Source organism: Nomascus leucogenys, chromosome 6 (genome assembly GCF_006542625.1).
Source record: "Nomascus leucogenys isolate Asia chromosome 6, Asia_NLE_v1, whole genome shotgun sequence".
In the NCBI taxonomy this organism is placed as follows: Eukaryota; Metazoa; Chordata; class Mammalia; order Primates; family Hylobatidae; genus Nomascus; species Nomascus leucogenys.
In genome coordinates this window covers 102,929,495-102,943,577 of record NC_044386.1, presented here as the reverse complement: position 1 = coordinate 102,943,577, position 14,083 = coordinate 102,929,495, and the positions used below count along the sequence as shown (strand labels likewise).

General features: G+C 51.6%; 3 protein-coding genes across 7 annotated transcripts in view; 1 reads left to right on the top strand and 2 right to left on the bottom strand.

The window, feature by feature from the left end:
- BTBD1 (BTB domain containing 1) overlaps positions 1-3,762 on the bottom strand; it is a 92,690-nt gene extending 88,928 nt beyond the window's left edge. The window contains exon 1 of the mRNA XM_030814934.1: positions 3,063-3,762. Coding sequence (XP_030670794.1) covers positions 3,063-3,181 — 119 coding nt within the window. The 5' untranslated portion in view covers positions 3,182-3,762. The remainder of the gene's footprint in view (positions 1-3,062) is intronic.
- A 125-nt stretch (positions 3,763-3,887) lies between these two features.
- Positions 3,888-14,083, top strand: part of TM6SF1 (transmembrane 6 superfamily member 1) — a 30,334-nt gene continuing 20,138 nt past the window's right edge. For all 5 annotated transcript variants that reach the window (XM_030814927.1, XM_003268448.3, XM_030814929.1 and 2 more), the window contains exons 1-3: positions 3,888-4,243; positions 9,229-9,332; positions 12,261-12,358. In XM_030814927.1, coding sequence (XP_030670787.1) covers positions 4,152-4,243; positions 9,229-9,332; positions 12,261-12,358 — 294 coding nt within the window. In that variant the 5' untranslated portion in view covers positions 3,888-4,151. The remainder of the gene's footprint in view (positions 4,244-9,228; positions 9,333-12,260; positions 12,359-14,083) is intronic.
- Positions 11,729-14,083, bottom strand: part of HDGFL3 (HDGF like 3) — a 93,597-nt gene continuing 91,242 nt past the window's right edge. Inside the window, exon 6 of the mRNA XM_030814931.1 lies at positions 11,729-12,157. Coding sequence (XP_030670791.1) covers positions 12,125-12,157 — 33 coding nt within the window. The 3' untranslated portion in view covers positions 11,729-12,124. The remainder of the gene's footprint in view (positions 12,158-14,083) is intronic.

Genomic DNA, 14,083 nt, shown 5'->3' with positions numbered 1-14,083 from the left:
TGCAGTGGCTCACGCCTGTAATCCCAGCACTTTGGGAGGCCGAGTTGGGCAGATCACTTGAGGTCAAGAGTTCAAGACCAGCCTGGGCAACATGGAGAAACCCCATCTCTACTAAAAACACAAAAAATTAGCTGGGTGTGGTGGCACACACCTGTAATCCCAGCTACTTGGGAGGCTGAGGCACGAGAATTGCTTGCACCAGAGAGGTGGAGGCTGCAGTGAGCCGAGATCGCACCACTGCACTCTAGCCTGGGCAGCAGAGTGACATTAGGTCTTGAAAAAAAACTAATAAATAAAAATAAAATAATACATGTGGCTCACATTTGGGCTCACAGTATATTTCTGTTGAGCAATAATGATCTAGAGCATTCATTCACTGAACAAATATTTCTTTTTTTTTTTTTTTTTTTTTTTTTTTGAGACAGAGTCTTGCTCTATCACCCACGCTGGAATGCAGTGGCATGATCTCTGCTCACTGCAACCTCTGCCTCCTGGGTTCAAGTGATTCTTGTGCCTCAGCCTTCTGAGTAGCTGGGACTACAGGCACACGTCACCATGCCCGACTAATTTTTGTATTTCTAGTAGAGATAGGGTTTCACCATGTTGCCTAGCCTGGTCTCAAACTCCTGACCTCAAGTGATCTGTCTGTCTTGGCCTCCCAAAGTGCTGAGATTACAGGTTGAAGCACTGCGCCTGCCCTACAAATATTTCTCGAGCACCTCTTATGTACTGGGCATTAATCTAGATGATGGGAATGGAACAATGAACGAGCCAGAGAAGGTTCCCAACCTCAAGGAGCTTCCATTATCATGGAGGAGAGATCCAGACCAGTAAACAAAGGTGTAAGCCAGATAATTTTAGATAGTAAAAGTACTCTGAATCAAATAAAGCAGGGCGCTTGATAGGCGAAAGTGCAGGAGGGCGGTCAGGTAAGGCCTTCTACAGCAGCTGAGTCAACTGAGGTCAGAGGCAGGAATCAGAGGGAGGAGACTAGGACATGTTTAGATGAGAGGCAGTGTAGACCAAAACTAAGAGGAGGTGTGGATGGGGAGGAGCAAACAGACTTGAATGATATTTGGAAAGTCACATTGGGAGAATTGTGTAACAAAAGGAATTCCGGAAAGGTGGGAACTGATGGCTCCCAGGCTTCTGGCTTGGGTGAGTGGGCGAATCATGGTGCCACCAGATAAAATAAAGCAGGAGTGTACCTTGAGGAAATGAGGAATTCAGTTTTGACATTGTGAGGTGCCGCCGGGATGCCCAGGCAGCCATGCTAAGGGAATAACAGGTCAGGGCTTGTTATTTGGGATCTAGCATCATAGATGTGGCCATTAAAACCAACTGTGTCTGAGAAAGAAACGACAGAAGATAGTAGGCAAAAGAGGACACTTAGGGCTGGGTGTGGTGGTTCACACCTGTAATCCCAGCACTTTGGGAGACGGAGGTGAGTGGATCACCTGAGTTCAGGAGTTTGAGACCAGCCCGGCCAACATGATGAAACCCCATCTATACTAAAAATACAAAAATTAGCCGGGTATGGTGGCAGGCACCTGTAATCCCAGTTCCTTGGAGGCTGAGGCAGAATTGCTTGAACCCGGCGGGGGGCAGGGAGAGGTTGCAGTGAGCTGAGATCATGCCACTTCACTCCAGCCTGAGTGAAAGATCGAGACTCTGTCTTAAAAACAAACAAACAAACAAACAAACAAAAAACAAAAAAACCCCAGGACACTCAGGTTCAGGGAGCAGATTTCTAAATTGGAAGATACTTCAGCATGTGTCTAGGTTAAGGGGAAGGATCCAGGGCAGCCAGAGGGGTTCACTTATCCCAAAAGCCAGGGAAGGTTCCTGTGAAAAACTCTTCCCAACTACAAGCATTCTGACCACTCATATTTTCAGCATTAAGAGAGAAACTGTTGTCAACAAAAAAATCATGTAATTCCCAATATGTATATCACAATACCTTGAAACTTTGCCATGTCACTTGGGTCCCTTGTGGGCTCTGAGGGAGCAGCTCTGAGATTGATGCAACAAGGTTGGGTGTTGATGGAAGGGATGGGCTGGCTTGGGAGCCTGGCTGGGAGATCAGAGGTCTAGGAGGAGGTGTCTCTTGTCAGGGAGGAAGTAGGAGTTTAAGGAGAGTGGTGAAGGTTAGGGGTGGAAGAGGGTGTGTGCAGGTAACAGGTGAGGACACCTCTTGGAGAAACTTTGGATATGTCACAGTGTGGGCCAAGGCTTTATCCTTATGCCCTTAGAGTTGGAGAAGCCTTCAAGAAGAACTAGGATGAGGGATTAGGAGCACTGGCTTTTGAAAAGTGGAGTGGCCCTGGAGCAGGTCATAGCCTCCTTGTAGCTCATTTTCCTCATGTCTAAAATGAGCCGAATGGTCTTTTAGAGGCTAGGTGCGGCGGCTCACACCTGTAATCCCAGCACTTTGGGAGGCTGAGGAGGGAGGATCACTTGAGCCCAGGAGTTTGAGACCAGCCTGGGCAACATAGTGAGACCCTGCCTCTACAAAGAAGAAGTGGCGTGAGACTGTAGTCCCAGCAGCTAAGGAGGCTAAGCTGGGAGGATGGCTTGGCTTGGGAAAGTGGGGACTGCAGTGAGCCCTGATCTCTCCACTGCCTCTAGCCTGGTTTGCAGAGTGAGACCCTGTCTTAAAAATTTTTAAATAAAAATAGGCTGGGCATCGTGGCTCACGCCTGTAATCCCAGCACTTTGGGAGGCCGAGGCGGGCGGATCACGAGGTCAGGAGATAGAGACCACGGTGTAACACCGTCTCTACTAAAAATACAAAAAATTAGTCGGGCGCGGTGGCGGGAGCCTGTAGTCCCAGTTACTCTGGAGGCTGAGGCAGAGTGGCGTGAACCCGGGAGGTGGAGCTTGCAGTGAGCCGAGATTGCGCCACTGCACTCCAGCCTGGGCGACAGAGAGAGACTCCGTCTCAAAAAAATAAATAAATAAATAAAAATAAAAATAAACCCCTCAAATGGCAACAGCAAAAACACATAAATGGTCTCTTAAATTCCCTGGAAGTTGTAAAGATAGTAAGTACATGCCGGTACCTCTCTCGGTTGCTTGAGCTGTTCTCCTCCTGGAACTCACTGCCCTTCAGATAGCCAGCTCGAGTAGTCAGCACAACACTTGACACACAATGTTTTCCATACTTGTAGGCATCTATCATTCAGAGGGAGAGGCTTATCTTCCAGTCTTTGTACCCTGTAGGGTCCAGTGCAGGCTGGCTGGTGGCAACCTGGCCTCCAGGAATGCTTCCTGGAATAGCAATGAATGGCGCTCTAGTCTCTTAGAAAGTCTCAGCATTTATGTCCATTTCAATAAAAAAAAAAAAAAAAAAAAAAAGAATTGCAGGAGATGGTGTAATGAGCAGCGCAGGATAACGCGCTTCGTAGGTATGAACTCAGTTAACCCCACAGTCACACTATGAAGCGGGTTATCCCCATTTCCCAGATAAGGGAAAAGACAGAGAGGTTAAGTAATTTGACCAAAGTCAACAGCTGGTGAGTGGAAAGCCAGGGTTTAAAAACTGGATTCCCGGCTCCGTGCAGGGGCTGTGCCTGCTGCCCGCGGGCGGCTGCTGGAGCGGAGAGGTTCCGAGGTTTCAGGGGCATTTTGTCCTTTCCCACTTCTGGGCCCTGGGCTCCCCCATAGACGATCCCGTGGGCCCTTCCTGCTCTGACATACTCGGACCTGGTTCCACCTTTCCCGGACAGCAGCTCAGCCCCGCGCCTCTCCAGCTCGTCGATGACCGGTTCCCGGCCGTGCCCCGGGCCCTCCCTCGGAGCGCGGGCCGCCAGGGGCACCTGTCCCCGCGCAGGGGTGTCGCCGCCCCTCGGCGCCGCCGGGCGCTCGCCGCTGAGCCGTGGCGCCCCTGGCAGGAGCACTGCAAGGACGCCTCCCGGGACTGCACCGCGGCCCTGCGCACTTGGGGCGACGGGGCCGGGCGCGGGGGACGGCTGAGAGCTGGGAGGGCGGGCGGAGGAGACACAGCTGAGGGGACGCCGCTGAGGGCGCCACGCGGGGGGCGCGGCTGGGGCGCCTCGAAGGGCAAGCGCCAAGGGGGCGCGGGCGCCGCCGGAAGCTGGGGCGGGGCGCCCAGCGGGATGCGGTGAAGGGCGAGCGGCGCGGCGGTTGCAATGAGTGCCTCTGCGGCCACCGGGGTCTTCGTGCTGTCCCTCTCGGCCATCCCGGTCACCTATGTCTTCAACCACCTGGCGGCCCAGCATGAGTGAGTGAGCCGGCGCGGCGGGGGTCGCGCCGAGGGGCGGCGGGAGTTGGCTCGGCGCGACGGGAGCCTCGCAACTTTTCCGAGGGGGCTGGGACTGTCCGCCGCGGGACAGAGGTTCGCGGCTGCAGGGGCTCCCCGCGCCTGGCCAGACAAGAGGGGCGCCCCAGGGGTCTCACGGGCCGGGTCCTGGAGCCGGGCCCTGAGGTGCCCAGGCTGGCGCATTTCGGGATGTTAGTGCCAGCACCAGGCCAGGTGCCCGGGGTCACAGGGGTCAATACGGCCATGCCCCTGCCCTGGAGGGGGCCCAGGGGCCGGTGGGGAGCGGAACAAACACGTACACTACGAACCTGGCCGTGTCAGCTCGTTTGTGCCTTGTTCTTTTTGCATCTCACGGGAACGTTTCCATGTATGGACTTTCGCATACTTATCATTTCTTATTAATTTTAGAAACTGTTGTGAATGACTAGCAGAAATAGCCCGGAACCAACAGGCAGAGACGTGGGTTCTAGGCCTGGCTTTGGCACTGACGGTGTGGTCTGGCTTCGGTTTTCCGGTCAAGTGGACTTTGTGTGCATCCTATTGTAAGGTTCCCCGGAGACCTGTTTATGAAGGGGCCTTGTGAATGGAGAAGTGCTTCCCAGTGCCTGCGCTGGGGTAGGATGGGGACAGGCAGCAGAGTCAGAACACTTCAATGTGAAGGAAATGGGTGGGGCTGATGGAGGGGGACAGGGCTTGGGTTCGAAGCCGTGTCTCCCACTCTACTGCAGGGATCACTGACTAACCTGCAGCGGGCAGCTGAAGGCCTGAGGGTCGCTGGGTGTTGGGACAGGTGCCAGCCTCTGTGCCTGCTGATGTTGGTTGCTGTCTGGAGGGAGGAGGAAGTAACCTGCTATGTTTCTCAGCTGTTGGTGCTAAGGAAATTGCATCAGTCTGTAGGCTGCAAACCCCCTTCAGCTGGTCAGGCCGTGGAGTGTCTGTACATAGGGTGGTAACTTCCTCCTCTCCAGCTGCCAGGCGCCTGATCCAGGCAGCACCCACACTGAGTGCTCACCAGGCACCAGCAGTGTCTGCCCTTGGTCTGACCCAGTCTCTGGAGGCAGCCCCTGGAGGGAGCTGCTCTGGGCCACCGAATATTACATGCCTGTCAATATAGTGCACGGGGGACCCTGTGCTCCACAAAATGGCATTATGGGCAGTTCAGTGAAGATATGTTGAGTGCCTACTGTGTGTTTGGCACTGTTCCAAGTGTTGGCGACATAGCTATGAACAAGCCAGAAGAGGCTGTGGAGGCAGGTAATGAGACAGACATCAACAAACATTAATACATAGATACTGACATGCTATGAAGATAATAAAATAGGGTGACTGGGGAGGGGGCTGGTGGCTAGGGAAGGCTTCTAGGAGGCGGTAACACTTGAGTTATGGGAAGATCTGGGAATGCAGCCTGTCGGGCAGGGAAATGGAGCAGTGCAGGGGAAGGAATTGGATGGGCGTAGTAGGTATTTTGGAAGGTGAGCAGATGGAGCTTACAGAAGAGGGTTGCATGGCAGCAGAGGATTTGAGGATGAGCCCTAGGTTTTGGCCTCAGCCACTGGGAAGATGGTGATGGCATTTACTGACTACAGACTGAATTATGTATTGCTGTGCATGATGGAGCACATTGGCAAGCACTACAGCGTTTTGAATAATTAGTGTCAGCCATTCTTCCTGTCCTCTTGCAGGTTAAAACCCCAGTGGCCTTTGATTCCTCTCTTCTTTCTCCATTCCCTTCCTCCTACCGTCTGCTTCCCCACAAGTCCTGGGGCTCTAGTGTCGTGTTCCCTCCTTTCAGTTCTCCCTGGCACTGGCCCTTTCTGACAAAGGCTCCAGTGCAAGTCCCGCCGCCCAGCCCCCCTGCGTGTTTCTCGGCCTCAGCCCCCAGTCCCAGCCCACGCACTAGTGCTCCTGCCACACCAGCCTGCCTTTGCCCCTTGACCACTCCTCCTCCTCTCCAGCCCCTAGCCCGGACTCCTGCTGCTCCCTGACAGGGATGCTGCCTTCCTCCTATCGCAGACTGTTGAAGCCGCACCTGGACTTTATGGCCACTTCTACCTTCTGCAGACCCTCCCTCTCTCTCCTTTGAGCCCCCTCAGTCCCTTGTTTGCACCTTTCTCCCGAGAGTTACTTTCCTGTGGTAAGAACTTACCTGCCCCGGCTATAGCTCACCCCTCTGTACTGTCCTGCCCAGGCCAGCGCCGTGTGCATCGTAGGCACTCAGGTATGTTTGACTTTGTTGAATCGAGTTTCCTTCCCACCAAACCTTTTATGCAACTCTGAAAACCAGAAAAAGAAAATTAGATTGAGAGGTCATGAAAGGACTGAGCGTGTTCTGTCTCCTTCTCTCACTGAGAGAGACATACTGCTCACACTCATCCATGCATGTCCCCTCTCAGTAGGTGTCTGTTCATAGAAGGGCATCAGCAGCCCTTCCCACCCCGCAAGACTAGCAACTTTCGCATCCTGAGGTTAGTCGCAGCCCTTACCTGTCCGCGAGTCCCTGCAGGATCTCTTTCTCCCTGTGGTGAGCAGGTCCTGCACTTGGCTGTTGTAGGAGGGTCTCTGGGGACAGTGCCAAGAGTCAGAGACAATCTGCTGCCCTCGTTTCCCTTCATTCTTCCCTCCTCTCCTGGAGCTAAGAGCATGAGGGGACGCTGTGAACCAGTTTACACTGCTCTGTCCTGCTCCAGAAGAGCACCAGCCATGCGATCCTGCTGGCAGTGAGTGCAGGGCCTTGGTAGGAGTAAAGACTGGAGTTGTCACCCGACCACCACCTGCCTCAGGCTGTTCACCATTAAAATGCCTGTCAGCTGACCCAGCACACCCACCTCTTCCCTCATGGGATTCTTCAGCCCAGCATCATACACTTGACCCACATTGGATTCCTCCTTCTTCAGCTCATCCCCACAGGAGGAGCCTGAAGCAACCACTGAAGTGCAATCACCAGAAACCTCCTATTTTTCAGTTTCTCACTTGGACATTGAAACAGCCACCCTCATTCTTTTTTTAAATTTAATTAATTTATTACCATTATTTTTTGAGAGGGACTCTTGCTTTGTCATCCAAGCTGGAGTGCAGTGGTACAATCTCGGCTCACTGCAGCCTCCAACCCCCAGGTTCAAGCAATTCTACTGCCCTTGCCTCCCAAGTAGCAGGGATTACAGGCATCTGCCACCTCGCCTGGCTAATTTTTTGTATTTTTAGTAGAGACAGGGTTTCACCATGTTGGCCAGGCTGGTCTCCAACTCCCGACCTCGGGTGATCCACCCACCTCGACCTCCCAAAGTGCTGGCATTACAGGTGTGAGCCACTGTGCCCAGCCTCATTCTTATCATAGAACCGATCCATCTATCATTTATCCATCCATCCATCCTCCATACATTCACCCATAATCCATCTATCCACTCATCATCATCTATCCATTCATCCATCCATCATCCATCCATCCATTTATCCATCATCCTCCATCATCCATCAATTCATCCATCATCCATCCATCTATTCACCCATCATCCACCCATTCACCCATCATCCATCCATCCATTCATCCATCATCTATCCATTCATCCATCATCTATCCATTCATCCATCATCCATCCATCCTTTCATCCATCATCCATCCATCTATCCATCCATTCACCCATCATCCATCCATCTATCCATCCACTCATCATCTATTTGTTCCCCCCTTCCCTGCCTCCTTCTATTCTTATCTTTCTCTCTCCTAGGGGATGGTGGTAGTTATCCAAAGGTCCCAATGTTGGGCTGTGGTGGTGTGGAAGGGTCTCAGCTGAGGAGTGGTGCTTGTAGCTGCTCCAAGCTGAAGAGGTCCTGGTATAGCAGGCCATTGGAGTGGGCCAGGTAGTATTTTGTCTAGAATTGGAAGCCCTGTCAGTGCTGGAGGTGTGAGAGGGAGAGTATTGCTGTTGGACTGCAGGAGAACGCCTAGGGGGTAGAGCTCAGAGTCCATTGAGATAGGTTCCTCCATGTAGGCAGGGACTTCTCTTATTTATCCAGTCTCCTAGGGCCTGCAACAATGGCTACCACACAGGGGTGCACAATACATTTTTTTCCTTGCTATGTTTTTGAATTAATTAATAAACAGATAGATGCAATGATGTGACTTCCCTAGGGTAACACAGTTAGCAACAGAATGGGTACCAGGATCCCGGTTTCCTGACTGATAACTCTGCCAAGCCTCTTGCCCTATCGCTGCCCCACTGAGTAGTGGCTTTGGCCCCTGCTGTCCTTGGTGCCATTCCCTTTCCTGTAGAACGTCTAGGGGATGTGCTCAACTAAGCTTCTCCTTGGTTTCTATGGTTTGGGGTTGGATGCTGGTCTGTTGGCCCTGGTTCTGGTGTGTTGGGCTATCTTCATTCTGGCCTCAGGTCTAGTCCAGACTCCTTCTCCATGGATTTCCTGGCCTCATTCTCTGGACCATTTGATTGTACACATAACATAAGGTCTTTCTTGTCCCCTGGAAGGCATGTTTAGTTGTAATGCCTATATATTCATTGGAGCTCAGTCTGAGGGTTTCTGACTGGCCCTGAGGGAGGTGGCAGAGTCAGTGGTGAGGCCTGTCAGCTGCTAGAGAGCAGGGGTTAGAGGACTGTGTAGGTGGAGGCAGTGGGGTAGTGGCCATCTGTGCAGCAGGGTGGGGTGAGGCAGAGGGAGCTCCAGACATGTCATCTGTGCACATGAGACAGGATAAGAGGAGAATGAGGAGGACTTGATGGCTTCAGTCCCTGAAAGTCATGGGCTGCAGCCCAGATGGGCCAAAGAGCTGCAGATAAACTTCGCTAACTCTACAGTGCTGGGAGCTGCAGGCAGAGGCAGAATTATGGATGAATTATGCAGCACTAGGAGCGAATGCATTCAATAGTCAGGAAATTCCAGGCACCAATGTGTTTATTTTGATAGTGACCACCTCCCTGTTCTGGTCGTTGCAGTTCCTGGACTATTGTAGGGGTTGCTGCCCTCATCCTGTTCCTGGTAGCACTGCTGGCTCGTGTCCTCGTCAAAAGAAAACCACCCCGGGACCCGCTGTTCTATGGTACGTCTCCACAAAGGGAAATCTTTTGTATCTGATTAATAACACAATCCTTTTGGCCTCAGTCACATATTCCTCCTTAGTTGTGAATACTCTGAGCCCTTTGGTAACAGTGGCTCCAAGTGCAGGGGTGTTTCAGGACAATCTGGCCCTCATCTCTGGCTATTGCCTCTCAGGCTATGGACTCCACCCTCTCCCAGGTGGCATCCCAGTGGAGGTTTACTGCCAGGCCAGGCAGGGCACCCTGCCAACCCCAGCATGCTTTGACCTCTGACCTCTGACCTCGACTCTCATGCCAGCTCCCTCCCGGGCTTCCCGTCTTCAGCCTGCTACTTGCAGTCCCCCCGACTTAGTGCAGAACTGAACTGTGTGGTGTCTGGGTCTGCACATATGCATGAAGAGGAAAATAATGGAACCTGCCACAGAGACAAGCACCTATAGTGCACCTTGTATGGCCCACAGGCTTTTACCTAATCCTCACCATCCCTCCACTTGAAAGTGAAGCAGTTGGCTTGGAGATGCTAAGAAATGTGGCAAAGGTCGTGTGGCTGTTGACCCCTAAAGCCCATGCCCTTCCATCATGCATGCTGCCCCAGCCAAGCTGCTACTGGCCTTTGAGCACTTCCTGTGCCAGGCACCTTGCCGGGCATTTTGTTCTGTAGTTTCTGCTTCAGTAATGCTGCATTTCAAATGCATCCCAAGTCCTACAGCAACAAACATTTATTTTTCTTGCTCACAGGTCTGTGGGTTGGGGCCACTCTGCATCAGGCTCTGGGTTGATTTCAGGGCCGTTCTCTGACTCCTTGTTCTTGGACCAGCAGCTCCCAGGCATGCCCTTCTCATGGCAGATAGAGAGGCACAGTGGGGCTAGTAAGAAGAAAGTGGTGGCTCTTAAGGCCTTGGCTTGGAGCTGCCCCATCTTACTCCCACCCATATTCCACTGGCTGAGATGAGGCATAGGGCCAAGTCCAACAGCAACAGCATAGGGAGCATTCTCTGCCTACACTGGGCCTTGGGAAAGGTGGGGTGGGAAAGAAGAATTGTGAGTAACTAGTTTCTCCCAATCCACATATAAGAAACTCAGAAGCTTATAGAAATGATGTAATTTGCCTAAGGTTTTACAGCCAGTCAGTAGATGAGCTGGGTCCATCTGATTTCAAGGCCCACATCCCTTTTCCTGGCTCTCTCCACTGGCCTGTGCTCTGGCCCTTGCGCACCTTTCCAGATGAGTTTCCTGCTGCTATCTGTCCCTCCTGTTCCTCCCCACTCCATGGAGCCTATATTAACTGTACTGATGTCTCTCCCGACTCTTCAAGGCCGGGCATCCTCTCTCCTGTACCCTCAGCCCTCTTTCCTGGTCTGTTACAACTTTGAGCACACTGCAGCCTCAGGGTGAGGCTCAAGGCCAGACTTCCACGTACTAGAAGGCAAAGACCATGTCCTTGTCATTGCTAACACAGTGTCTGACACTTGTGTTGGCATCAGCAATCATTGGCAGATTATGTGCCAAACACTTCCTTTCTTGGAGACATATGATGGCTAATCACCTGGGAGGCTTCTGAAAAATGAGCATCAGGAAGAGACACTGCCAGTGAGAACTGGGCCAAAGGCCCCCATGGAGGCATGGGGAAGGCACATCTGCAAAACAGGGCACATGTGGCCTTTTGTTCCTTCTGGGGAGAATGTGAATGCTGGACTCCTGGCCACTGACTCCAGGCAAGGCCGGTTTCCCTTCTCTGTGAATTAACCATCCCCACACTCCTCTCCATTTCTTTTTTCACAGCTTTTCTTATATTCACCATCAGATTTTTCTACTGTCCATGCCCATCCCATAGTCTAAGGCACCAATTTGTTACAACTTGAAAATGCAGCTTTGACAAACTAACATGCACTAAATTTGATCACCTGCTGTTTAAAAAGTATTATTTCTTAGTTATTTGTTGCTAGTAGTTATAAGCCCATTTAGGAGATGCTCACAACTCTAGTAAGATTCTCTGACAGGTACAGCTTTGCTTCTGTCATATTCAATTACCCCCTCTTGTATTCATTTTTAACATCACTAGTCTTTTTTCTGAAAGCCATTGTCACTTGCGCATCAGCCACCTGTCTGTCTCTAGGATACGCCATGTGGAAGAGGGTAACCACACTGGACACGCTGTGAGGTGGCCTGCTTGGGAATCATTGAGATGAATCACTTCGTCAAGTCTGGTCTTTTTTTTTTTTTTTGAGAGAGTCTTGTTCTGTCACCCAGGCTGGAGTGCAGTGGCGCGATCTCGGCTCACTGCAACCTCCGCCTCCCGGGTTCACGCAATTCTCTTCTCAGCCTCCGGAGTAGCTGGGATTACAGGCGTGCACCACCACACCCAGATAATTTTTGTATTTTTAGTAGAGACGGGGTTTCAATATGTTGGCCAGGCTGGTCTTGAACTCCTGACCTCAGGTGATCTGCCTGCTTCAGCCTCCCAAAGTGCTGGGATTGCAGGCTTGAGCCACCGTGCCCAGCCTGAGTCATTGTCTTAAACTTAGTGGTCACTTCTGTGCTTCCTTGGCCACTCAGTTACTGGCTTTGCTCACACTGCCCAGGTGGGATGTGGGTTTGGCTCTGGGCAGCCACTTGTAGGGGAGTGGAGGATGGGTGGAGATGGCCTGCTAGAATCTTCTGTGACTGAGCCGGCAGTGACCATCATTCTCCACTCCCGTGATGAGTGTTCCCTTGATGAGAGTACTTAGGCAGGGATGGGGAGAGCTGCGAACACAGGTGGAGGTCCAGCTGGGTGTGTAGAAGGGGTATTCTGTTAGTCTATCTCGATAATTGTCCACAGCATCTTCTGGAAAACATGAAAAACATTCCATTATTATTAGCTGATGCCAAGCTTGTAGTAATTGTCTCCTGAGCTATTGCTTTTTAAACTGCTGCTTTCTTTGCTCTAGTGTATGCAGTTTTTGGATTTACCAGCGTGGTGAACCTCATCATAGGACTGGAGCAAGATGGAATCATTGACGGGTTCATGACACACTACTTGAGAGAGGTATGGGATCACTTAGTGATTATGAGGTTTCAACCAAAAGGCCACAACCCAGATCACATTACTCAGACAGAAGTCCTCTCATTTAGTGTGAACAGGTACAATACTCAGGCTTTCATTTCCTGTAATAGCCTTAGGTCACTTATTCACATGGAAAGTGGAGCAGAAAGGACGGTTAGATCACGGGAGGCAATTATCTCCAACATTCAGCTCTCACGGCTTCTCTCACTCATGACCCCACACATGACCTGCTTTTCCCCTTTATTTGTATTTAATATAAGTAAGGTACCTTAAATGGATTTAGTATTTGTGTGTCTGTTAATACATGACTATCTCAGAAACCCCAAGTCAGTCTTAAATTTGTAAAGTACCAAACACAGAGGTACTTGATGAAGTCATTCGATTGTGATGGCTGGCACTCCCCACCATGCTGCCCAAATCATAGCTTTGGATAGCTGACTGGTACTTGAGAGAGCTAGTCCTATTTTCTTATTTTATGGTGGGCTGAACCCAGCCCCAGAGAGGTTAAGTGACTTATTCCAGGTGACACAGGAAATGAGGAACAGGGCTCAAAGCAGATTCTTCATCCATGTTCAGATAATGGGGAGCTTTGTATGTACACTGTGGGAGTTTGGGTTTTATCCTGTCTGTGAGGGAAGATTTTAAGTCAGTGAGGAATACAGGCAGCTCTGGGAAGGATGGGCTTACAGGGAAGGGTCCGTGCCATGAGCTGGGGCACCAGTCAGGAGGCTTCCTCGGGACCAGCAGGGGCATAAACGTGGCTGGGCAGAGGCAGCGCATGGGAAGTAGAGAGAGGGATGAAATTTAGAGAATCGGAGTGGCTGGAATGAGTAAGACTTGGGGACAAATTGGGAATGATGCGAAGGATGAGGCCTAAGACACTGTCCTGATTCCTGCTTTGGAATTTGGAAGAATGCTGCTGTTTTTACACCAGAGAGGGATGAGAGGAGGAATTTATTTCTGCAGACATTTGTTGAAGGGGACTCTGTGGTCAGAAGACCTGCTCCCTGCCCCCCAGGAGCTCCCTGCCTGATAGGGTGGGGAGATGGAATTGTCCCAGGCACAGTGACAGAGACTCACTCCAGGCACAGAAGTACTCAGAGGAGGAATTAAGTCTGGGTGCAGTCGGGGAAGGCTTATTGAGTTGGTGACACTGCTGTAGCATTTTAAAAATGGTCATGGCAGTGGAAGATAGACATTTCCAGATGGACCAGGGAGGTAGGGGGAATTCCGGAGAGAAGGGACAGCTTGGGCAAAGGCTTGGAGAGGTGAACGACCATGTGCCTCCGCCTGGGGCACCAATCTGCAGGGATGAGGCTGAGTTTCTATGGGGAGGTGGAGTTTCAGATGCTGGCAGGGCTTTGCAGGTCTTGAGCTCTGAGGAGCAGTCCTGGCAGAGAGAGTCACAGGCCATCTGAGTGTGGTTGGTACCCGAAGGTCTGAGAGGCGAGGGGCTTGCCTATGAGAAGGTGGAGAGAGAAAAGGGCTGAGCTTGGGACTTTAGAGACCATGGCTAGAAGAAGAGAAGCCCCTGAAGTGGAGCATGGGGGGCAGGCCAAGAGGCAGAAGGAAAACCTGGAGAGTGGGGGCCATGGAGCCCAGAGGAGGGAGGTTTTAGGAAGGAGGCAGCTGATGAGAGGGCTGGAGGCTGAGTTGGCAAGGGTGGTAAGCATTGGGGCAGACGGGGTACCAGAAGGGGGACTGGGG